General features: G+C 39.8%; 1 protein-coding gene across 1 annotated transcript in view; it reads left to right on the top strand.

Moving 5' to 3' along the window:
• SBF2 (SET binding factor 2) overlaps window positions 1-26,715 on the top strand; it is a 545,383-nt gene that overhangs the window by 459,174 nt on the left and 59,494 nt on the right. Inside the window, exons 23-27 of the mRNA XM_044680325.1 lie at window positions 7,611-7,738; window positions 12,868-13,043; window positions 14,111-14,256; window positions 17,782-17,980; window positions 25,450-25,646. Of these exons, the coding sequence (XP_044536260.1) occupies window positions 7,611-7,738; window positions 12,868-13,043; window positions 14,111-14,256; window positions 17,782-17,980; window positions 25,450-25,646 (846 nt within the window). The remainder of the gene's footprint in view (window positions 1-7,610; window positions 7,739-12,867; window positions 13,044-14,110; window positions 14,257-17,781; window positions 17,981-25,449; window positions 25,647-26,715) is intronic.

Raw genomic sequence — 26,715 nt, 5'->3', positions numbered from 1 at the left:
TGAATTTTATCTCATTCACATATTTCATCATTTTAGAAGGAATTTCTCTAAGGAATCAAATCTGACCCAGAAGTCTCCTAGGCAAAAAAGGAGTTAGCAAGTTCACTGTTATCAAAAGCCTAGGAAGTTAAGAAACTGTGTGAACATTATAAGACAATTGCAACAGACATTTCTGTGCTTTGGGGGAGTTAATGAGGGCTTCATTTACCTTGTTTCATTTAACTTTCATAACAGACCTGTGAGGGAAACAGCCAGCTGTTTCCATTTTACAGATGAAGAAAACTAAAACTCAAATGAGGAGGGACTTCTCTGCCCAAGATGAGGCAGCAAACGGCACAGCTGGATTCCTAGACCTTCTTAACTCTGTACTTCCCCCCCTTGGGCATCTCCTCTGTGCCTATGGGAGTACTTCTACATTGTATCTCCTACAAAGATTTTGATGGAGTGGCTCATGTCATCCAAAGTATAGCCAACACTTGAATAGCATGATTCAGAAAAACCCTGCTAGGCTAGAATGTTGGGCCAAATCTAATAACATGAATTTTAATAGGAATAAAGTTAGTCTTACACCTGGGTGCTCTAGGCAACTAAGACTATCAGTTGAAAAGAAATTGCTGATCTGCCTTGATAGAGGAATGTCCTCACCTAGGACTTTCGTATACCAATGAAATCAGTCCCTATTCCTAAACCTGTCTTATAATTGGGTTTGAAGACCAGAAGCACAAAATGGGGGAAGATGAGCTGTATTCAGTAAGCAGTTCATCTGAAAATGAGATAAGGGCTGTACTAGAACAAATGCTCCATAGAAGTCAGCAGGATCATGCGGCAGCTGAGAAGAGGAATTCCTGCAGGCAGGGGATGAGGCTACCTAAGAAGATTCCTGATGTCAAGGAGCTTATAGTTCAATGGGAGAGACAGTGTCCAAACAATTATGTACAAACAAGTATATACAGATAAATAGGACATAACCCACAGAAGGAAGGACTAGCACTAAGAGGAATAAGGAAAGGCTTAGGATTTTAGCTAGAACTTGAAAGAAACCAGGGAAGTCAGGAAACAGAGATAAGGAGGGAGAACATAATTGCAGGCATGAGGAATAGCCAGTATAAATGCTCAGAGTTGAGAGTTGGAGGGTCTTATCTGAGGAACAAAAAGGAGCCAGTGTCACTGGATCACAGTATGTATGGGTGAGGGAGCAAAGTATAAAAAGACTGGAAAGACAGAGAGTGTGAAGAGGTCATTAAAAGCCAGGCAGAGGATTTTATGTTTATTAGGTAGTCACTCAAGTTTACTGAGTAGGGAGCTAACACAGGGAGACCTGGACTTTTTTTTTTCTCCAAATTTTATAAAACCAAATAAAACAAGCATTTCCACATACAAAGAAAAAGAAAATTGTACATGAATGAATTCACAAATCTCTTATATGTTCATCTTATTTTTCTTCATATCTACATAATAAATCCCATCCAGAAGTGTCCCAGTCCCTCCCTACCCCCACCCCCACCCCCGCATTTCAGAAGGTATCATACAGGAGACCAACTGATCATACAAATTAAATCTTTCATGTTTTCACCTTTCAGCTCACTCACTAGGGGTGACATTGACAATTTATTATTCTAGTATTGATCCTGTGTCTGTGTATAATGTTCTCCTGATTCTACTCATTTCACTGTTTTTTATCCCACGTAGTTCTTTCCAAGTTTTTTTTTTTAAATTAGCCTGCTCATTGCTTCTTATGGCACAGTAATATACCATCACAATCATATATACCACAATTTGTTTAGCCACTCCTCATTTGTTAGGCATCCCCTCAATTTCCAGTTCTTTGCCACTACAAAGAAAGCTACTATAAATATTTTGGAACTTATAGGTTCTTTTCCTTTTTCCCTAATCTCCTTAGGAAACAGACCCAGAAATGGTATTGCTGGGTCAAAGGGCATATACAGTTTTACGACTATGGGTATAATTCCAAATTGCTCTCCAAAATGATTGTATCAATTCACAATTCCACCATTAGTTTCCCTATTTTTCCATATCCCCTCCAACATTTGCCATTGTCAATTTTAGCTAGTCATCATGTGCATGAGATGATATCTCAGAATTGTTTTGGTTTACATTACTCTAGTCAGTAATGATTTAAAGCATTTTTTCATACACCCATATATGACCTTGATTTCTTCATCTGAAAATTGTCTGTTCATATCTTTTACCCATTTATCAATTGAGGGATGGCTCTTATTCTTATAAATATGACAAAGTTATTTATATATTTTAGATATGCTCTCTCTCTGAATAGCTATCTACTAACTTTTTCTCCAAGTTTTTGCTTTCCTTCTGATCTTGGAATCATTTGTTTTATTTGTCCAAAAATTAAATTTAATGTACTTAAAATTATCCATTTTATATTTCAAATTGCTCTCCACATCTTACTGTCTCATAAATTCCTCTCCTATCTATAGATCTGATAGATAATTTGTTTCCTGTTCCAATTTATTTATTATATCTCCTTTTATGGAGATCATGTATCCATTTTGATTTTATCTTAGTGAATGCTGTAAGATACTGGTTTTTACCTAGTTTCTGCCAAACTAACTTCCATTTATTCCAGAAATTTTTACCAAACAGTGATTTCTTATCCAAAAAATCTGAATCTATGGTTCTGACAAATACAAAGTTACTGTAATCTTTTATTGCTGTTTCTTGTATGTATGTCCTCTTCCATTGATCTACCATTCTATTTCTTAGCTATTACTAGATAGTTTTGATAGTTACTGCTTTACTATATGATTTAAAATGTGGTACTGCTAGATTTCCTTCCTTTAGTTTTTCCCATTAATTCTTTTAATATACTTGATCTTTTGTTCTTTATGAATTTTATTTTTTTCTAACTCAATAAAATAATTTTTTGTCATTTAATTGGGGTGGCATTAAATAAGTAGATTAGCTTGGGTAGGATAATCATTTTAATTATATTGGCTGTGCCCATCTATTGAACATTGCTATTTCTCCAATTACCTTAGATTTTCCCTTGTTTGTATAAAAAGTGTTTTATAATTATATTCACCTAGTTCCTGGGTTTGTTTTGGTAGGTATACTCCCAGATATTTCATTCTATCTGTGATTATTTTAAATGGACCATCTCTTTCTATCTCTTTTTACAAGACTTTGTTAGTAATATATAAAAATGCTGGTGATTTATATGTGTCTATATTATATACCTTGCTACTTTGCTAAAATTATTGATAGCTTCAACTAACTTTTTAGCTAAGCCTCTAGGATTTTCCACATATATCATCATGTCATCTGCAAACAAAGATAGTTTTATTGCCTCTTTACCCATTCTGATTCCTTCAATTTCTTTTTCTTTCATTTATTTTTTTAAAACTACATTAAATAATATTGATGATAATGGACATCCTTGTTTCACTCCTGATCTTATTGGGAAGCGTTCTAGCTTCTCCCCATTACAAATAATACTTGTTGATGGTTTTAGGTGATGCTTCATATTATTTTTAGAAAAAATCCATTTATAGACTTCTGGGTTAAGATGGTGGCAGAGTAGAGGCAAGGCGAATTTCTCTCCTTACCAATGGATATAGAGTACCTCCAAACAAAAACAAAAACAAAAACAAATCTAGATGAAAGAAGGGATCCCACAATAGGGCACAGTATCAAAGGTACTAAGGTACGTGGGCTTTGGGCACTTCCACGCTATAAGGGGGGAAAATAGCTCCCATCAAACTGCGAGTGGATCACCCCTCCCCCACCCCACCCACAGTACCAGAGGCAGAGGCTGTGCTCCAGAGTTAGAGCCAGCGGGGGCACAGAATCTAGCTCCTTGGCAGCTAGCTGGCACTACTAGGAGCTTGCCCCTGAGGGCAGCAAGATCTGAGATCCCAGGAGGCTGGAAAACTCAGACCTTGGACAAGGGGGTGGGGCTGAGAGAGGCAGCAGCAGCGCCCAGCGCGCTCAGACTCAGGGGGGGAAAATCTCAGGTGGAGGAGCAAGCGTGGGCCAAGTTCCAGGCTCTGGGCAGCCGGCTAGGACCACGGGGGGGCTTGACACTGAAAACAGCTAGACCAGAGACCCCAGAAGGCTGGAAAACTCAGATCTTGGACACCAGAGTGAGGCAGAGAGAGGCAGCAGCAGTGCCCAGCTCACTCAGACTGGGGGGGGGGGGGAGGATCCTAGGTAGAGAAACAAATGTGGGCGAAGTTCTGGGCTCTGGGCAGCTGGCTAGGAACACGGGGGCTCAACCCTGAAAACAGCTAGACCAGAGACCCCAGGAGGGTCCCCAGAGAAGCCAAGAGACTCACAAAGTAGCCTCAAGCAAAAACTGCTCCCTAACTCCATACAAAAGAGAATCAGATTGCCTTATTCAGACTTCTGGTGGATAAACCACAATGAAGCCAAGGAAAGCCCAAGAAATAAACAAGAAGACCAAGAAAAAAAACTCTAACACTTGATAACTTCTGCACAGAAAAAAAAAACAGAAAACAAAGGAGGACAAACAATTAAAGACATCCAAACCTTCCCAAAAAAATGAAAATGGGTCACAAGATCTTGAAGAGTTCAAATCTGAGATCATGAGAAAGATGGAAGAGATCTGGCAAGAAAACAGTTTAAAAGGCAGAATTTCACAATTGGAAAGTGAGGCTCTGAAATAAAATGAATTGATAAGTAAATTGAAGACCAGAAATGACCAGCTGGAAGCCTTGAAGAACCAGATAAACCAGATTGAAAAGGAAAACCAAAATATTTTAGCCGAAAACCAGTCTCTAAAGGCTACAATTGGGCAATTAGAAGCCAATGATCTCACAAGACAACAAGAATTAATAAAGCAAAGTCAAAAGACTGACAAAATAGAAGGAAATATGAAATATCTTGATGAGAATAGACCAACAAAAGAGGCTTAGAAGAGACAATTTGAGAATCATTGGTCTTCCTCAAAAAGCAGAATAGAAATTTGGACTGAATACTAAAAGAAATTATTCAGCAAAACTGCCCTGAAGTTCTGGATCCATAGATCACCCTCTATACTAAACCCTGAAAAGACAATCCCCAGGAATATAATAGCCAAATTCAAGAGCTTCCAAGTAAAAGAAAAAAATATTACAAGAAGCCAGAAAGAGACAATTCAGATATCAAGGAGCACCAATCAGGATCACACAGGATCTGGCAGCCTCCACACTAAAAGACTGCAAGGCTTGGAATATGATATTCAGAAAGGCAAGAGAACTGGGTCTACAACCAAGGATCACCTACCCATCAAAACTGACTATATACTTCCAGGGGAAAGTTTGGGCATTCAATAAGATAGAAGATTTCCAAGTATTTGCACAGAAAAGACCAGGACTAAATGGAAAGTTCGATATCCAACCACAAAAACCAAGAGAAACATGAAAAGGTAAATAAGAAACAGAGGGGAAAGAAAGAAAACTCTTATTTTTAAATTTGCCTCTTTAAGGGCTTTAATAAGATCAAATTATTTGTATTCCTATATGGAGAAATGTTATGTATAATTTCAAAAACTGTATTCACTATTATAGTAATTAGAAGAATTATTCTTCTAGGTGGAGGTTGGAGAAAAATCCATTTATACCTATGCTTTCCAGTGTTTTTAATAGGAATGAGTGTTGTATTTTGTCAAAGGTTTTTCTGCATCTATTGATAAAACCTTATGTTTTTTATTAATTTTGTTATTGATATTATCAATTCTGTTAATAGTGTTCCTTATATTAAACCATCTCTGCAATCCTGGTATAAATCCTGTTCAGTCTCAGTGTATTATCTTTGTGACATTTTGTTGTAGCCTCCTAGCTACTACTTTATTTAGGATTTTTGCATCCATATTCATTGATGAGATTGGTCTCTTTCTTTCTCTATTTTTGTTTTTCCTGGTTTAAGTAAAAGGAGTTTGACAAAACTCCTTCTTTACCTGTTATTTCAAATAATTAATTTAATATTAAATTTGTTGATCAGATTTATTAATGCTTTATCAATTTTGTTGATTTTTTAAATAAAACCAGCTCCTAGATTCATTCGTTAATTTAATAGTTTCCCTACATTCAGTTTTATTGATATCACCTTTAATTTTTAGGATTTCTAATTTGGTATTTAGTTGGGAGTTTTTACTTTGTTCCTTTTTGAGACCTGGACTTTAGGAAGATCTCTTTAACAGTTAAGTGGAGGGTAGACTGTATTTGGGGAGAAACTTGTGTCAGGGAGACCAACCAGCAGGCTATTACAGCATGAGGTGATGAGGGCCTTTTTCAGGGTGCTGGCAGTATCTGAAGAGCAACACAAGAAATGTTATGAAGGTAAAAACAATAGGCCTTGGTAACAGAATGTATATGTGGGGTAAGAGAGTGAGGAGTCAAGAGTGAATCCTAGGATCTGAGCTAGGGAGCCCGAGGATGAAGAAACCTTCAGTAGGAATATGGATTGACTCCTGTATGTGTCCCTTCCAGTGAGGTACAGTTAGTACATGCTTGTGGACTCGACCTTATCTACCTGACTATTTAAACTCCTAGAAGCCCAAGATCTGAAACCAGAAACCCCTGATGAGGCTTGGCAGGGGTACCTCCCTGTCTGGGACTGTCTGGGGGCAGGAGAGATTAATCTTCAGTGAAACACACAGGAATTCTCACAAAAGAAATATCTCTGTGCCTCAGATAATAGGATTTTCAGTCTTTGGTATCATGTCTTTTTATGAAAAATCTGATTATAAAGTATTCCTTGTTGTATCCCAATGGAGTTGCCCTAGTCGCCTGCTGGCCTGGCCCACCACTCTTCCTGACTTGTCTGGAGCTAAGCCCTTCATCCCTACTTGGGCAGATACTTTTGGAATTGAAATCCATGTCCTACATGATTAATCACTTAAAATACAAGGCCCTCTTGGCTTTACTCCAGGAGCTCTTGACCTTTTTTGTGTCATGATATGGCCCCCCTTGAGCAATCTAATGAAGCCTGTGGAGCCCTTTGCCATATAGTGTTTTTAAATAAGCAAGGAAAATGCTCAATTTCATCAGAAGTTAGTTTTAAAAAAAAAAAAGATGGAATTTTTCACAGTCTCTCTGCAATCTATCTCTGGACACTCAGGTTCAGAGCCCCTATTTTACATAAACATTAAAACATCTGAGGCCTTATTTAATTATTTGACAAAGCATTTCACATCCACCATATAATTTGATCCCCATGACACCTCTATGAGGCATGTAGTGCAAATAATATCGTCTCCTTTTTAACTCAGTGCCTGGACATAGTAGGTGCTTAATAAATATTTATTGACTAATTGATAGATGAGGAAATTAAAGCCCAGAAAAGAGTAGAGACTCATCTAAGTCCCCCAGTAAGTGACAGATCCAGGGCCTCCCTACTGCCACAGTGCTGGGTTAAGCCCCTGCTGACCTCTGACCTGCCGTTCTACTGGCCTGGCACTATCTGGACTTGGGGGTGGAGGGAGATGTCAGCAATCCCTAGAAGAAGCAGCCTGCAAATAAAGAGAGAGCGGCATGCTCTCTTCATCAAGCATCGCTTTTTCTCCAGGAAGTGTCTGAAAGCCGGTCGTGTCCCTGATGGACTAACGCAGCGTCTGTGTTCTGTCCTAGTTGGTGAGCAGACTGTGGTGCGCAGCTTCCCCATAGCATCCATCATCAAGGAGAAGAAGATCACCGTCCCAAACCAGCTGCAGCAGAACATGCAGGAAGGGATGCAGATCACTTCGGCCTCATTCCAGGTATCAGGAAGGGGATGGCCTGGCCAGGTTTCAGGGTGAGGCGCCTCTCAGACCAGGCCATGCTCACCTGCTGGGGTCAGGTGGAATTCAGTAGGGATACAAAGGTAAAAAAAAATGGCTCGTTCCTCTGCCCCCCGCTTCCCCAGGAGAGCCTAGTCTTTTAGGGGAGAGGTGACACAGACAGAAGTACATATGACGTACAGTAGGATGGGGTGACAGTGCTGTCGGAAATGGGAGGATGGAGAAAACACTATGGGCTTGTTGAGGTTTAGGGGAAGGACTGTCCAGGAAAGGCTTCATGAAGGAAATAAGCCCTGAGTCAGATAGTAATAATAGCTGGGATTCATGGAGAGTTTAAAGAGTTGCAAAAGCATTTACAAAATCACATTTTGTCCTTCCAACAACCTTGGGTGGGAGATCTTATTATTCCCATTTATAGATGAGGGAACTGCAGCAGAGAGAGTATAAGGGACTTGCCCAGGGTCACATAGCCAATAAGCATCTGAGCCTAGATCTGTGCTCAGATATTCCAGGCTCTGGGTCAGGATAGTGATCCACTAAAACATCTAGCTGCCTCAAAGGCCTTGAAGGAAAACAAAAGATTCAATAGGCAGAGAAAGTTGGGAGTGCATTCCAAGGCATGGAGGCAGGCTGCACTCATCCTGGAGCTGGGAAAAGGTGGAATAAGGGTGAAGAACAATGAGGTATCCGGGATGATTTAAATGTAGAGCTTATGAGGAAAACTGGGAGATAAGGCTGAAATGTCAGTCAGATCTGGATCGTGGCAAGCCCTGAATCCTTTAGGCCAGTGATTCCCAAAGTGGGTACCACTGCCCCCTGGTGGGTGCTGCAGCGATCCAGGGGGGTGGTGATGGCCACAGGTGCATTTGGGGGTGGTGAGTAACTGTAAGGGGACAGTGATAGTATGTGACAGGGGATGCTAAGTAATATTTTTTCTGGAAAGGGGGCGGTAGGCCAAAAATGTTTGGGAACCACTGCTTTAGGCCATGAGGAACCACTGAAAGTTTAAGAAAATGACTCTAGAAGCTAGATGGACTTTTTATTGGAAAGGTGGGACACTGGGGGCAGTCCCCTTAAAGGGTGACCAAAGTCTTGAAAACAGAAGCACAGAAAATGAAACTGTTGATAATGCGGAGGGTGAGAGAGAATTCAAAGCAAAAATCTTCAAGAATGGTCCAGACATATTGAGAGCCAAGCCTAATGGAAGGTAACCTTGGAGACATTGCAACAAACTCTATGGCCCCATGGCCAAACTCCATGTGAGGATAATCATCTTCCTTGTAGTAAGAGACTGTGGTTTCAATTAGGGAAACTACGCAGGGAACCATGGATTCAAGGTTTCGTTTACTCCAAAGAGAATTCCTGTTTTTTTTTTTTTTTTGTGCTGCAAAACAACACATTTCCTCTCACTTTCTCTTGAGGTAACTTTAAAGTTTCTATGACCTTGGAATCCTCAAGATAATATAGTTTGATTAGGATTAGTCAGAGAAAGTTAAAATGGAAATGAGGCTTTAGAATAGTCTTCTCTCAAAAGCCTTGACTCAGTCCTAATTCTTCATGACAGCTTTGTGAGATGTGACCCTGTTGATGTGATTCCTTCTTAGGTTTTTTAAAAAAAATCCTTACCTTCTATCTTGGAATCTATACTAAGTATTGGGTCCAAGACAGAAGAGAGGTAAGCGGGTTAAGTAACTTAGTTGGGGTCACACAACTAGCAAGAGTGTGAGGTCGGATTTGAACCCAGGACTTCCTACCTCTAGGCCTGGCCCTCCATCCACTGAGCCACTTAGCTGCCTCACTCCTCCTTGGGTTTTTAGGATGCCTCTCTTTCCTGGTTCTCATCCTGCCTGTCTGACTGCTCTTCAGTCTAATTTACTGGATTATCATATAAACCCCATTCCCCATACATGGATTTGCCCTAAGGCTTTCTCCTGGGCCCTCTTTTTTTCTCTAAATTCTCTCTTGGTAATCTCTTCCCTTGGTTCCCCCAGCATCACTTATCACTTCTATTGAAATGATTCTCATCTCTCTCTCTCGAGCACTAGTCCTACATCACTAGCTCAGTCCCCGAAGGGCACCTCCACCTGCACTTCCCATAGACATCTTGAATTGAACATGTCACAAATAGAGCTCGAGGTCTTTTCCTTTAAAATCATACTTCTTCATAATTTTCCTACTTCTGACACCACAATAGCACCATCATCCCCATTGCCTGGTTTGCAAACAGAGACCTCCATGCTTTTTCACAGCCTCTCATTCCATATATCCAACCAGGTTACAAGACTTAGGAGTTCCCTCTCCATAACATTTCTTGCATCCATCCCCTTCTCACCATTCTCATATCTACCATCCTACTTAAGGCCATCATCACTTCTTAGCTGCTCTAATTCTTTCCTAATAGATGTCCCTACTTCTAGCCTTCCGTCTCCAATGCATTTCACATAACTGCCAAAGTGATATTCCAAAAGCCTTTCCAAGAGGAATCTGTGAGTCATCCGTTATTTTAGCTTCAATTTCCTTTTGTCTTCTGGTTTCATTTATATAAAGAATGTCAAGATTGGGATGATTTACTTATTCCAATAATGTGTCCATTCACTGGTCATTGAACAAGGGTCTCACATTAGAGCACCAATACTAAATTAATATTCATGGAGATGCTCTAAAGACAGTGATCTTTAGCCCACTCTCCCCCATATTCCTTCACTCTTGTTGTCTCTGTAGAAGCAGAGGCTAGCCACACACGATGGAAGACCATTCTGTTTTGTATTTTTTTACCCTGGGTACCATTACCAAAGAGTTCATCACCCAAAGGCAGCATTCTGGTGGTGAATCTGGCTTAGTCCTTTATTAGGTGGCTTCCTGGGAAACAAATGTAGGCCTGAGACTGGGATTGTGTTGTAAAGTGTTTGAGCCTTTTAGGGCCTGCCGGAGCTGGTGCCTCCCTGGCCCAACCTTTGAGAAGCCACAGTCACCTCTACACCAAGATGATGTGCTCAGATTGGGATTCAGAGTGCCTATTTCTTCTTTTTTTTTCTCCAGCTCATTTTATTTTTTATTTTGAAATATTTTTCCATGATTACATGATTCATGTTCTCTCCTTCCCCTCTTCTCTCCCCTCTCCCAGAGCTGGCAAGCAATTCCACTGGGTTATACATGGATTATCACTCAATACTTATTTCCATATTATTCATTTTTGTAATAGAGCAGTCTTTTAAAACCAAAACCCCAAATCCTACACTCATATAAAGAATTGATAAATCATATGTTTTCTTCTGTGTTTCTACTCCCATAGTTCTTTCTCTCAATGTGGGTAGCATCCTTCTCATAAGTCCCTCAGTGTTGTCCTGGATCATTGCATTATTATTAGTAGCAGAGTCGATTGCATAGGGTCATCCACAATGTTCTGTTACTGTGTACAGTGTTCTCTTGGTTCTGCTCATTTCTCTCTGCATCAGTTCATAGTTCCTATTTCAATTAAGATGCTAATTCATTTAAAAGTATTACTGATTCAGAGTAACTTCCTCTGTCATGTCTTTTCTTAATAAATTCTAATGGTATCTGGCCATGTAAATGCCAAGAAAATTTTTACCCTTAAGGAGTCATTAGAAGATAGGTAGGTGACTCAGTGGATTGAAAGCTAGTCCTACAAATAGGAGGTTCTGGGTTCCAGTCTGGCCTCAGACTCTTCGTAGGTGTGCGACCTTGGGCAAGTCACTTAACTCTCTTCTGCCTTGGAACCAATACTTAGTATTGATTCTAAGACAGAAGGTAAAGGTTTAAAAGGGAGTAAAATAAAGGGTCATTATATTTTTTTTAAAAAGGAAACTACCGAACTATGGTGAACTCAGATCTTAGATCAGCTCTAAATGCTGTGCTGTGCTGAGATCCCAAGAGGAGTGAGATGACTTGTCTCAGCTAGTTAGTGCCAAAGTCTTACTTTCACCTGATCTCCTGACTCCCTATCCAGGGGATTTGCATTATAGCACGTTTTCACATCAACATCATTCTGGCCAAGGACCCCTGTACCACAAGGCAGCCCCTCTTAAAGGTGTTGATGAAGTGGCAAGTAAGCTCACTGTTCAATAAAACTTGATCTTCCCTTTCCCCAAGGGCTGGGAATCTGCTTTTCCCATCCACTTTTGGATGCTTGTAAGATGCAGTGGTGACAGATACTTTCATGCCACCACGGATAACTGCCTTCTGGCTTCTTCTGATTAGCCAGAATGTCACCTGTTCCACAGTGAACATCATAGGGGCCATCCACATGACTGTGAAAATTGGCCAGGAGTTCTCTGGCCAGTGTCTTATGGGCCATCTGGGGAGATCTGTTGGGCCGTGTGCCCGGGCAGAAGGAGTCATTGAGCAAGAACAGGCTGCTGGCACAGTGTGGCATACAGTGCTTCCAACCCCTACTGGCTGCTAGGTGGCATCATAGCCAGAGCTCTGAACTCTGAGTTAAGAAGCCTTGGGCTACTCTTCTTCCTTAGGCACTTACTTATCTGACCCTGGATGAAGCACTTAACCTCTCTCATCATGAGTTTCCTCTTCTGTAAAATGGGGACAATAGGGAGGATCAGCTATTATCATGTATATGAAATATTTTTCAAACCTTAATGTGCTGTATACCTGTCAGTTAATAACATTACTATACATTCCATTTCCCAACACAGTAGACACTTAGTAAATGCGATTTAATTGAATTATAAACTGACAGTGGTATATTAACAACTCCCAACAAAATAATTATAATAGTTAAACATTTATGTAATTTTTAAGGCTTGCAAAATGCAAAAACTACACAAAATATCTACTCCTCAGAGTAGCCCTTAGTGGTAGATCTTATTATCCCCATTTTACACATGAAGAAACTAAGGCTTAAGAGGTTAAACTACTTGCATCTCGTAGCCCAGTGTTGGATGTGCAATTGCAGTCCCTGTCTCCTAAGCCTGCCTCTCTCTCCTAAGACCTTTGTTTTTCTTCAGTATAAATGTGGCATTCAAGAGATGAGTTATTTAAGTGATGGCAAAAGAGCAAAGCTGAGCCTTCTGCTGACAGGCATCTCTGGAATGCCTGGGGATATCTAATGTGTCTGATCTCTTGGTCTGCAGCTGATCCAAGTGGCCTTTGATGAAGAAGTGAGTCCTGAGGCAGTGGAGATCTTTAAGAAGCAGCTGATGAAGTCCCGCTACCCCCAGTCCATTTTTAGCACCTTTGCATTTGCTGCTGGACAGACCACCCCACAGGTCATCTTACCCAAGCAGAAAGAAAAAAATACTTCCTTCCGGTAAGAAGGAAGAGGAGGGAGTGCACTCCTCTTTGAGCTGCCAGGCTTGATTGTGGGGTTATTGCTGGGCCTTGAGTCACTTTGGTTTTTAAATTAGGTAAGATCTTGAGAAATCATGAGAACTGGAGCTTCTAATTCTAAATATTGACATGATCAGTGTTATCAAAAGTATATTTGTACTGTTGGCCAGGTTCTAGAAAACATGTGCTGGAGTGGGGAGAGGGGAAGCCTTTAGAAACATGGAGAAAAGGTATTCTCTGTCCCCTGGCCAGACATATTAGATGTTTGCAGTTGCCATTAACACAGGCCATTGATAATACACAACTAGTTATGTTAAAAGACTGCCTTTTTGGGACTCCCATTATCAGTTCTGCCCATGAGAGACCATGAATATTAGACATTGTGGTAAAAAGTACAAATATCTTAAGCAATTATATGCATAACAATACAGAATATCTGTGCTAAAAGGGGACCTTAGCTCATCTAACTCAATGCCCTCATTTTTACAAATGAGGAAACTGAGACATTTTATAAAGGACTTGTCCAAGGTTATACACTGCTAATAGGGGCAGACATGGGACTGGAATCCAGAGCTCCTGATTCCCAGGCCTAGGCTCCTGTCATTCTACCAGACAGGCCTTAGAGCCACTTCATTCTCCAGGATGTGGGGATATTATGCAGTGATATTGGGGAGCAATGGGAAATAAGCTGAAAGGGAACAGAACTTGACGTGGAAGTAAGGTGGGGAAGTTTTGGCCTGATAAAGGAAGCAATAGGGAATGATTACAGACTTTGAATGAAAGAATAAACCTTATAGACTGAAAGTGATGCTTAAATAAAGGATAATCCAGCTACTAGGCACACAGTGGTTTAGAGGAAGAGACACTAGATCAGGGCAACCACCAAAGAATTGATCCAGTGATGTCTTCACAAGGTGACAAAGACCTGGGTAAGGCTGTTGGCAACGGGATAAAAGAGGAACTAAATCTGGGAAATGTTTGTGACTATTAGAACTCCAATAATTTTTCAGATTTTAATGAGTATTTTGTTTGATTTGTGATCTGTAGCACTTTTTCAAAAACAATAGTGAAGGGTGCCAAACGAGCAGGAAAAATGACCATTGGTCGCCAGTATTTATTGAAGAGGAGAACAGGAACAATTATGGAAGAACGGGTAAATCGTCCTGGATGGAATGAAGATGATGACATCTCTGGTACATGGCAATTCTATTTCATAATTAAATTATATTTTTATTCTGTGTAGGGGACAAGGATTAGTCTAGACTGGAAAAGGCTTTCTCTACAAAGTCTCTAATTTAGACAGTCTTAGAGTTAGGGAACTCTAAGAAAAATTAGGCCCAGTGAGATTAAATTATTTACTCAAGGTGGCATAGAAAATTGCTGGCAATGCCAAGACTTACCTAGCAGCCCTCTAGACATGACTTTCCAAGACCCAGATTTCCCAGAGAAGATTTTGCTTATTGACAAAAATTCCAGAATTAGACTTTCTCCATTGGTTTTGTTCACTGGAGTTTGTCTGACCTTTCTAGAGCTGCCTTACTCTGTCTCTCCACATCAAGCTATAGGATTCACAGATAGCATTACCAGCCAAACATGGTGAAAATCTAGAGAAAATCAAGTCTTTTTCTGGTGTTATGGTGTGTCTTTGTGGGCAAAGGAGGAAGATTCTTGCTCAGATTTGTCCTTCTAGGCCCTCAGTGATAAATGAGGACCACTCTCCTGAGTTCACTAAAAAGAGAAATATTTGAGAGGGCTTATACAGTATTGGGGGCGAGGGGGCAGCCTTGAGTTCTCAAAGGTGCTGCCAGCACAAATCAAGGTCCAGTCGGTCTTCCTATGTGAAGTTTCTCCTGATGTCAGTCCCATTCTCCACTCAGCCACCAAAACAATCTTCCTCATGTACACATCTGACCTATTACCCTTCCTCAGCAAACCCCAACAGCTCCCTATTACTTTAAGGATCAAATATAAAATCCCCTTTTGGCTTTTAAAGTTCTTTCTGCCTTTATTTATGTCTTATGCTTTGGTCTGTTTCATGGACTCTGTGATCCAGTGGCATCGTCTTCCTTACTTCTCCTCACACCTTCTCATCCTGTCCTCCCTCCTTGCTTCTACCTCCTGGCTTCCTTCAGGCCTCAGCTAAAATCCCACCTTTGTCATGAAGGCTTTCTGGCTGCTCCATTTTACCATTTAAATATCTTATTGGGGGGGCAGCTGGGTAGCTCAGTGGATTGAGAGCCAGGCCTAGAGACTGGAGTTCAAATATGGCCTCAGACACTTCCCAGCTGTGTGACCCTGGGCACGTCACTTGACCCCCATTGCCTACCCTTACCACTCTTCTGCCTTGGAGCCAATACACAGTATTGACTCCAAGTCAGAAGGTAAGGTTTCAAAAAAATTTTTTTTAGTTAAAATTAAAATAAGTAAATATCTTATTTGTGCATGTGGTCTCCCCTATTAATGTGAGCTCTTGGAAGGTGAGGGTTGTTTTTTACCTTTCTTCTAATTCCCTTTGCTCAGCGCAGTACAGCTACATAGTAGGAATTTAATAAAGGTCTGTTGACTGACAAGCCTTCAAGGGTCTGCCTAGCCAGAATATGAACCCAGTATTGGGTTGTATTCCTACTGGCCAAAAACCAGTTTAAGCAAGTGTAGAGGGGCTCATCACTAGAAGGTCATCTTTTCCTGGCCAGTGAACCTCCTCACACATTCCAATGAACATCCCTTTATCTGGTCGATGTGGGATGGGGTGTGCACACACCCCCCAGAAGTCACAGAGTCCCTGTTAGAACAAGTGAACCATTTCACCAACATATGAAGATATCAGGTGAGAGAGCTCTCAGAAGAGCAGAATGGAAAGCAGAGACAGATTTTAAACAAAGTCTTATCTGGGAACAATAGGCTAGAAAGAGGTGAGAAGCTACAGCCAGAAATCCAACTGGTAACTTCTTCTCACCTTATTTCTAAAATCAATAAAATCCCAGAAATGTGCTTCTAAAACCTACCACTGGAGGTAACTGTTCCAGATCAGCAGGGGAGGTGCATTAGCTGTTATAGATAGACTAGGGCAGGTCAAGACCATCCTCAGCTATCTTATTTTACAGAGGAGGAAATTAAGACTTTTAAGTTTCAATTAACATTAATTCAAGAAAAATGCTGGGAGGGGACGGGGGGGGGGGGGGGGAAACAGCATACCTCATCTCCAAGACTTCTGTTGACCAAAGCAGGTGGTAGTAGCTATATAAATTATTACAGACAACCTTTTTTATTTACTTTTTTAATTTATTAATATATGGATTGAAATGACTAGAATTCTTTAGAAGTTTGACCGAGTTTAAAACATGTTAGAGAAGAAAAACAACTTGATCCCATGGGTTGATGGGGATATGATTGGGGATTCAGACTCTAAATGATCACCCTAGTGCAAATATTAATAATATGGAAATAGGTCTTGATCAATGACACATGAAAAACCCAGTGGAATTGTATGCTGGCTATGGGAGGGGAGTGGGAGGAGGAGAGAGAAAGAGCATGAATCATGTAACCATGGGAAAATATTCTAAGTTAATTAATTAAATTTTTAAAAAATGTTAGAGCCCTGAGCATCAGGAAACTGGAGTTTCAAGCCCATCTAAGCTAACTTGCTATGGGACCCTACGCAAAGTACCTTCCACTTTTGAGCCTTCATTTTACCCTCTCTCAAATTAGAGAGATAAGATGGGCTTTAAGAACCCTGCTACCTCTGATACTCTGAATCTATACTTAGCTATAATCCCTCTTTAAATCATCTAATTCAGTTGCTAATTGATTTCATGGAATACTATCCTTGACAGCTCTTGGAAAAAAAGAATTATCCTTCCACAGAAAGCCTAAGGCATAGAATATTCTGTACTCCCAAATGAGAGGAGACCCAGCTTCCATTATAAATGTTCTCTTAGGTTCTCCCTAGGAGGATTCTAAAATAAAATCAGTAGCAAAATGGGAAAACAGTAGTAATAATAACTTGGATTTGTAACTCCTGACCTAGAGCCTCATTCTAGGTTTACATGAACCAGGTTTACTCTTGGGCATTTCCCACATAATCACACTCTTTGGCTCAAGGTTTCCCTTAGAAATATTAAAAATTGATTCCTGAGTACTTGATTTGGATTCAAAGGACCTTAAATTTGCATTATTGAACAGTGAACTTGAATATTGACATGAATTTGCCATCCAAAGAACATCAGGACCAAATTTGTACAGTGATTTTGCTGGAGTTGAAGATCTCTAGTGTGAGCCTCTTTGATATATGATTTAACCTCGGCCTTAGCCTCACATCCCATCACGGCCTATAGAAAAGGCCTGCCTGGCCTTCCTAAACAGACCTAACTACAATAGGAGGCCTTGGATATCAAGCAGAATTGGAACTGCTTTTAAATGATAAGAATCTTTTTATGGTGCTGAGGATATGGGTGAGATGGTAATAAAATTACCTCTTGGCATAGTTTCCTGAACATCTCCACATAAAATAAAAATGTCTGAAGATGACAGTTTTCTATAAACAGTTACCTCAACAAGAAAAAGATTGCTTCCTGGCTACTTTTGCCTGATGTTCTGACCATCTTTAACTCCTATTTGAATTAAACTCCTCTGTAACAAATGAAAGGGTCTCCCAGAAGTTCTTAGATTCTATTTTTTTAGTTTTCTCATTTCTTATAAATCTGTTTTTATTGTCAAAGTTTCAGATGACAATGAACTGCCTACAAGCACAACCCTGAAGGCTTCTGAAAAGTCAACAATGGAACAGTTAGTGGAACGAGCCTGTTTCCGAGACTATCAGCGTTTAGGCCTTGGGACCATAAGTGGCCATTCTTCCCGCTCCAAAACTGAGTATTTTAGGATCACTGCTTCAAATCGGATGTATTCCCTCTGCCGCAGGTGAGTCCAGTTGTAGCATCATGTTCCTGTTTCCCTTAATCTTTTCACACCAGAAGAAATGTTCCTTCAGAAAAGTCTCCCCAGAATGAGAAAAGAGGATTAGCAGTCTTCAGGAGCAGGGTCTTGTCACTCCTTCAGGAAGTCTGCTCTTGCCACATTATTTTCACATCAAAACAAAGGGTCTTGTTTCTACCTAATTTTGACCTTTTCTTCATTCTTTTGCTTTTGGCTGAACAGCTCCTTCACAGTTTGTTTCTTTACAGGACTTTTTTTTGCATAGATAGGAGGGAGAATGATTTGATCTCAAAGTCACAGGGCAGGCTTCACAGAAGAACCTAGGAATGCACTAAGGCCTGAAGAAAAGGAAGAAGCACTTAGCTAGATGAGGAGGAACAGTAATGGTAGGCAGGATATATGTACCATTTCTGTGGGCCATACAAATTATACTTTTTTTCTTTCTGTAATATTACATTTATAAAATACAAATTTTATATGAGGAATACAGGTCTTCCTGATTTCGGGTCTGGCACTCTATCCACTGGGATCATTTTCATCCAACTGCTCATTTTCTTTATTCTTCATGAATTCATACTACTAAATTAATTTTAATTCCTCTCTTCTGTTCACATTTCCTTTTTACATAGTAGTCCCATTTTACAAAAACGATCAATAAACTTGGAAACAATTAGCTAGCACTTTTTGAAGTGTTGATGAAAAATCAAATGTTTATATTAAACATTAGGACATTCAGACTACATAAAATGCAAAGAAGGTCACATAGTGAATATAGCACTGGGTCTGGAGTCAGGAAGTTGTATGTTTGGTCATTTTTGTCATTTCTGACTCTTTGTGACCCTATTTTGGGGATTTTTTGTCAGAGATACTGGAATGGTTTGCCATGTGTTCTCCAAGTCTTTAGACAGATGAGGAAACTGAGGCAAATAGGATTAAGTGAGTTGCCAAGGGTCACATAGCTAGTAAGTGCCTGAGACTGGATTTAAACTTCATGAGAAAATGAGTCTTCCTGATTCCAAGCCCAGTTCTCTATCTACTATGCCACCTGCCTTCCCAGGAGTCAGGAAGACCTAAGGCACTAGTTTTGTAACCTAGGCAAGTTAACTGTTTCTCTCAGTTTCTGCATTTGTAAAATGAGTCAGAGAAGGAAATTGCAAACCACTCCAGTATCTTTTTTTTTTTTTTTTTTTTTTTTTTTTTTTTTTTATATTTTTAAACCCTTAACTTCTGTGTATTAGTTCCTTGGTGGAAGAGTGGTAAGGGTAGGCAATGGGGGTCAAGTGACTTGCCCAGGGTCACACAGCTGGGAAGTGTCTGAGGCCAGATTTGAACCCAGGACCTCCCGTCTCTAGGCCTGGCTCTCAATTCACTGAGCTACCCAGCTGCCCCGCACTCCAGGATCTTTTGCCAAGAAAACCTTAAATGCAGTCAAGAAGAGTTGGATACAACTAAAACAACTGAACAACAACAAAATGCAACACATTTTTATGAAGATTTATGGATGCATTTTATTGCTGAATTTAAGTTCATCATTGCCTATTTTCCTTATCCCAGTGTCATCTCTTCTTTATCTGAAAACAGCACATTATTTTGCTTAAGCACTTTCATTTTGGTATTAGGCTGGTATAGAGGGAAAGGAACTAAGGATGTTTATTTATCCTGAAGAAGAGAAGATTTAAGAGGGGCATGATAGCATCCTTCAGGAGTCTCAGAGGCTGCGGTATGGAAGAGAGCTCTGCCTTGGCTCTACAGGACAAAGCAAGGGGCAGTGGATGGAAGCAGCCAAGAGGCAAATTAAGGCTGGATGTCAGGGGAAACTTCCCAGCTCGTAGAGCTATCTACTTCAATCATTAATAGTTTCTCAAAGGATCAGATAGAATAGTAATGCATAAATCTATGAAGCTTTTATTAGAGTACATTTAATCTCCCATGGAAGGTGGCTCAGAGCCTAAAATAAAATATGACCATACCTTAATGTTGCCATCACCCACAGGTGTCCCACTTCAATGTTCGTGCACTCTGGAATACATTATCTATTGTCATTCCACCTCTGTCTCTGCTTCTAAACCCTAAACCCTATTCTTCATTCTCATTGTGACCTCCAGCCCCCCCTACCCCTCAGTTCCCTGCCCTGCCTACATTTTCATTCCTTCCCCATGTTGACCATTAGTAAATCAGTTCATCTCTGCACTATCTTCTTGAGTCTCTCGCCTGCTTATTTTATTGCCAGTACTGCCTTGCTAAGCCCTACGCTTTGATTAAGCTCACCAGCTGCTGCCTTTTCTTCTATTCTCATGCTGCTGAATGACAAAGTCATGAAACTGCTAATTGGGTCCACTACAAATTTCTGTTACATAACTCCACCTGAGTCCCCATTGCTGCGAGGCGATCCTTTCAGACTCTACATCTGGCTCACCACCGTGGCTTTTCCAAACCCTTTCTTCATTCCTCAAATGGCTGTCCCTCCTCCCACTTTCTGAAAATCTTGCCTCATATTTCATTGAAAGAAATTGAGGATGTGTGAGCATGTGTCTATAAATACTGCACCCTAAATATGTCACAGCATGTGTCAGCATGTTCACACCCATTCACAAGTCCAATAACAATGGAGCAGTGTGCCTATTTTTCCATAGCACCTCCAGAATTTATCATTCTCTTTTTATGTCATTTTTGCCAAACTAATCAGTATTGGGGGAATCTCAAAGGAGCTTTAGTTGATATTTTTTAATTAATAGGGATTTGGAGCATTTTTTTCATATGACTATTTCTTCCTTTAAGAAGTGTCAAACTCTTGGCCAGCCAGTATCAACAAAACTCCCAAGTGCAGCCTGAACCAGATTCAAATGTAATTGGGAAATGTTTAATAAAATAAAAATACAACATAGATAATATTAATTTATGGTTACAAGGATTGGTTTCTATTTATGTTTGACTCTACTGCCTTAGACCATTTAATTATCAGTTGGGGAATGCCTCTTCTACTTAAAATAGGAATCAGTTCCTTATATATTTTATATGTTATATATTTTCAAAATGAACCAAGCAACTTGCTGCTAAGAATTTTTCTCAGTTAATTGCATCCTTAAATTAGCTTTATTAGATTAGTTTGTACAAAAATTATATATTTTATATAAACAAAATTATTCATTTTATCTTTTGTGAGCCTTTCTTTTTCCCATTTGATCATCAGTTTTTCTCCTACCTATGGATCAACTAGATAATTTTTTTCTGTCTTTATCTAACTTGTGTAAGATTATCTTTTTATGTCTAAGCCTAATATCTCTTTGGAATTTAACTTTGTTGAAGGTATTAAGTGCTCATCTAAATCTAATTTCTTCCATATTGCACTCCACTTTTCCCAGTAGCTTTTGTCCAATATTAAATCTTTTTTTTTAAAACCCTTACCTTCTGGTAGGCAGAAGAACAGGAAGGGGCTAGGAAATGGGGGTCATATAGCTAGGAGGTGTCTGAAGCCAGAACTGAATCTAAGACTTCCCATCTCTAGGCCTGATTTTCAATCCACTGAGTCACCTAAGTGCCCCTAAATATCAGGTCTTAAACATAAAACTTTCGTATTTATGTTTATTAAATACTTTACTAGAGTATTAGAAACATTTTCTTCTTGTGCTGTATACCTAATCTGTACCAAATTATTTCAGTACTTACTGTACTCCTTCATTCAATTTTTTTCTTATTTCTCTGGAGAGTCATGACCTTTGATTCTTCCATATGAATTGTTTTATTTTTTTTCTAGTTCTATGAAGTAATCACTTGGTAGTTTGATTGGCATGGCATTGAATGAGTAAATTAATTTAGAGCTGCTTCCTTTTTTTTCCATTACTGAGGTCTGAATTTCTGTAACCAGTTGTTTTTAGTTGTCTTTATATAGTTCTTAGAGTATGTCTTAGAAGGTAATCTTACATATATTTTATATATTCTTTGGTCATTTTTAAATTTTATTTTTATTTTTGTTTTATTGATTATGAAAATTTTTCCATGGTTACAGGATTCATGTTCTTTCCCTCCCCTCCTCCCTCTCCCCTCCCCTAGCCAACACGCAATTCCACTGGGTCAGGGGGCGGCAACCTTTTGGCCGTGAGAGCCATAAACGCCACATTTTTAAAAATGTAATTTCACGAGAGCCGTACAGTGCTCACAGTGCACTCCTGTAACAGCGCCTGAAAAAAAAATGGACTTTATGGTTCCTGCAGAAAGAGCCATACGTTGCCGACCCCTGGTCTGGGTTTTATATGTGTCATTGATCAAGACCTATTTCCATATTATTGATATTTGCACTGGGGTGATCACTTAGGGTCTACATCCCCAATCATATCCCCATCAACCCATGTGGTCAAGCTCTTTGGTCATTTTAAAGGAATTCTCTTTTTTCTTCTTGCTGTGTTTTGTTGGCATTATAGAGAAACCCTAATGATTTGTGGATTTGTTTTATATCTTACAAGTTTGTATTGTTTCATTTAATTTCAGTTGACTCTTTAGAGTTCTTTAAATACACTGTCATAGCATCAGCATAAAATAATCATTTTTTTATCCTTTATAGTTATTCCCTCAATTTATTTTTCTATTGCCATCATTTCTAGTACTATGTCCATTAGAAATGGGCAGTGAGTAATGAGACCCGGTTTAGAATGACTAGGTTTCGGCTTCTCCTGCCAGAAAAAACCAGCTACCACTTCCTCTGTGTGTCCCTGGACACTTCAGCTCCACTAATGCCAGCTGATCAGGCAAGCCTCATCCAAGCCGCGGGGCCCAGGCAAGGCTGGGAAAGCAACAAAACCAGGCCTTCCATCTGAGCAGCAGGTGTGAGCAGCTAGTGCATAAAGCTTAGGTCATACACTATTTATCACAGAAAATAACATACCTGTACAGTAAATGCAGAGTAAAACCGCAGTGAATGATTGGAGATTTTTAAGCAACCCTAAATTCAGTCCACACTGCTAAGCATACTTGGTTGTTGCCTCCAGAAACAGAGGGAGAGAAGGAAATGGAGTGCAAAACTGTCACTAGTCATTTTGGCACTCAGAGCCAGAGGCTGAGAGAAGCAGCATGAAATGTACCTTAAAGGTCAGAGTCACCTTTGTAATTTGGGATGTGAAAATAATACAAGTACTTGAGCAAATTCGGTTATCATGATGGCTTAGGGAATAGACTCGGACAGAAGGAACTTCAATGGCCATCTAATCTAACCTAGAGGATTTGGCATCTTTCTATTCCACCAGAAAAACTCCTTCCAACCAATGCATGAGAGGGGAGGTAGTTGATGGATTATTGCCCCCATTGAGGGTTTGGAGTTGGGGAGAAAGATTTCACTGCTTGATAAGGAAGGGGAGAAGATAGGATGGTTCACTTGGAAAAAATGGAGGGAAGAAGAAGCCCAAAGAGAATACAGAGCAAGAAAGAAGCAAGATAAGTGGAGATTTTTTTTAAAACCCTTACCTTCCATCTTAGAATCAATATTATGTATTGGTAAGAGGTAGGCAATGGGGGTTAAGTGACTTACTCAGGGTCACACAAATAGGAAATGTCTGAGGTCAAATTTGAATCAGAACCTCCCATCTCTAGGCCTGGCTTTCAATCCACTGAGCCCCCTGAGTGGAGATTTCTTAATAAAACAAAAGTAATAAATTGGGTGGGTACAGCCACACAGCTGCCAAAATCTGAACTTAATGCTTTCCTAACCAGTGTTTAAAACTACTCTCCTCACCGCCTTCTATTCTACTTAGGGATGATGTGTGTTGAATTTTGTTATTAGATATTTTGTGATTCCAGATTTGTAATTTAATTGGTTAGAGAGCTCCAAAAATGGAAACTTCCACTTGTCAATGAAGTTTGGTAGTTCTTTTTTATAGTCTTAAGCAAATGAATGGGACATTGAGTGACCAGAGGAGTCACAGCCAGTATAAAGATACAAAGAAAATAAGGTAGGATCTTAGCCTCCATGAAAAGCATTGTTAAAGAAATAAGACACAAGTGCAAGTAACAGTAATATAAAATAGAGTATGATACCTATAAAAGTGGAACAAAGATCCAAAGAAGAAAAAAAATTATTTCTTGGGAAGAAACATTGTGCAGATCCTCTTCATGGACTTTGAAGAAAAGGATGTTTACAGGGTGGTATAGAAAGACCCTAGATACACAGGCAGAGAACCTGGATTTAAATCCTGATTCTGTCACACAGAAGACATTCAACCTCTGTGGTCTTGACTTTCATATCTGAGAAAGGAGGGAGCTGGCATGGTTGGATGGCCTTCCCAGTTCAAGTCCAAGATTCTGTGGTTTATATGTAATATATGATCATGTTGATAATTTGGGTGTTTTTTTTTTTAAAAAAACAATTTGGGAATGGATTCTTCCACAATTAATCTGAATAAGTAAGAATTTACTACACATTGGAAATACGGAATAAGACTACCTTTGGTAACAAACCTTCAAAATGCTTCAGGAATATGAACTGATAAGCTTGGAAAGTGTTTTTTACAACTTCCTTTGTTAAAGGAGGTATCCACGTGGGGCCTTCGTCATCAGCATCAGAGCGAAGTCACCCAGAGGCTAGAGGAAGGAGGGCAGTATTGGCTGTGAAATCTTCTTGAGGCTGAGTTTCTAAATGGATTCATAGAAGACAGTATATTTAATTTCTTGAAACCTGTCCATCTTTTTACAGTCACTGAACTGTAAAATAAGGTGCTTGCCTGTTTTTCTGTTGTCCTTGCATTGTGTCATACAATTTCCAGCTAAGCTGTTTTTTAAATAAATAGCAGTATGCAGTGTTAATAAAATATTTAAACACACTTTGACATTTGAACATATTGTCCTAGTACTAGCAAAGATTTGTTTTTCATTTTTAATCCTTTAGCCATCTCAGGCAATCATATATTCTGGTGCTTAAGCCTTTGTTTTGTTTTCAGTGATCCAGTGAGCTATTGGCACGGTGACATGTCATTCTCATAAACCGGACGCCAAACCATTAATCTTTACAATCTTTATTTCAAGTTGAGGAAAAGCAGAGCTAAATTAAGAACAAAGTACAAGGGGAAAAAACAGGTTCAAACTACGGACTTTTCACCAGTCAGCTTTGCTTTCAGTCTTCCAAAAACAGAATTTGTGCCACTAAGGGATGCGATTATCATTGAAAGTGTCCCATTTAAAAAAAAATGTCCCATTTCAGAATCCATCATAGAAATAAATGAAGGGAACAAATTGTTGGTGTAAGCCAGTCACTTCCATAAGGAATTGCACATGTTACCATTTAAATTGTGGTCCTCCTCTAAAAATAAGATTTTCTGGAGCTTTAAACAACCATTTTAAAGTCAATCTCTCTCTCTCTCTCTCTCTCTCTCTCTCTCTCTCTCTCTCTCTCTCCTCACCGACTCTCATTCCCTCTCTTTTTCCCTTTCACTCTACTTTTCTCTACCCTCCTTCCCTCACTGGAACTGAAGCTACCCAGGGCTTTTAGTGGTGCCTCAAGCTGTCCAGGACAGTAGCTTACCAAGAGTGGCTCGTTGCTATCGGCAAAATCGCCTGCCTGTGGTATGTTGGAAAAACACCAAAACCAGTACCCTGCTGCTCCGAGCTGGTGGATTCCATGGAAAAGGAGTCGTTGGACTTTTCAAATCCCCAAACCCTCATTCTACAGGTAAGCATTCAGTTCAACCCACACAGGCTGTTTAATTTCCTCACCAAGAGAAGCTATAATCAGGGCACAATAATAGAAAGAGCCCATAAGTCAGATCACTTCTTAGTACCAGCATTTCCATTAATTTTATGTCTGGGCATGGTCACATCATTTCCCCTCTTCAGATGTATTTTCTTCTCTGAGAGGAAAGAATTGGACTGGATGATCCATAAAAGTCCTCATACCTATAGTCCCAATCTTAATCCATACCCAAGTTTTCCTTATTTTCTCTGATGTATAAATACCACTTGCTTCTATCACTCAATCCTTTTTTATCATGTTGACTTTTAGCTGAATGAAATGGTTTCCAACTTTGCTATATATATTATTCATAATTCGAATCCAAATTATGCTAATAATTTGACTTGACTGCCAGGAATCCTCACAAAGTAGCCTTGAAAAAGTACCTGGCAGAGCTGAGATGACAGTTTAGCCAGAAGAAGAACCACTGAATTCCCTCAGACAGCTTCTCCACGAAGATCTAGAAAACAAAAATCAAATCCTAACTAGGAATTCAAAGAGAAAATGACAACATCAGATTTCTAGTTTAAAGAGATAGACAGCTCTGTGAACCTTGAGGAAGAAGGGCTGGCCAAAGTTGTACTATATGGAATATTCCAGAGGACTCTAACCTTCTGCAGGATTCCCACTACTGTCATTCCCTATTCAGTTTCAGGTCATAGATCTAGAACTGACTAAGGGTGGGGGGAAGCAGGGGGTTTGCACCTAAGGGTAATGTTCTGGGATGAGGAATGGGCATGGACCAAGTCTTTATACTGAGTAAAGAGCAAGTTCAGAAGCAAATAGTGGCCACGTGAAGAGCATGGCAAGGTCACATTTCTAGCCTCCAGTCTAACCTGAAGCCTTCAAGAGAATAACCAGGGTAGGAATGTCAGAACAAAAGGGAGCCTATGTCTCTGAACCAGCAGGACTTTCCAAGTGTGTGATGGGGCTGGATCTAGCAGCAATCTAACTAGAATTTCCAACCAGAGATAAGCCCACAGGTGTGTGGTGCAGATCCAGACTCAGG

This window comes from Gracilinanus agilis, chromosome 6 (genome assembly GCF_016433145.1).
Source record: "Gracilinanus agilis isolate LMUSP501 chromosome 6, AgileGrace, whole genome shotgun sequence".
In the NCBI taxonomy this organism is placed as follows: Eukaryota; Metazoa; Chordata; class Mammalia; order Didelphimorphia; family Didelphidae; genus Gracilinanus; species Gracilinanus agilis.
The sequence above is the reverse complement of the archived record's forward strand: the minus strand, read 5'-3'. Positions and strand labels throughout refer to the sequence as shown.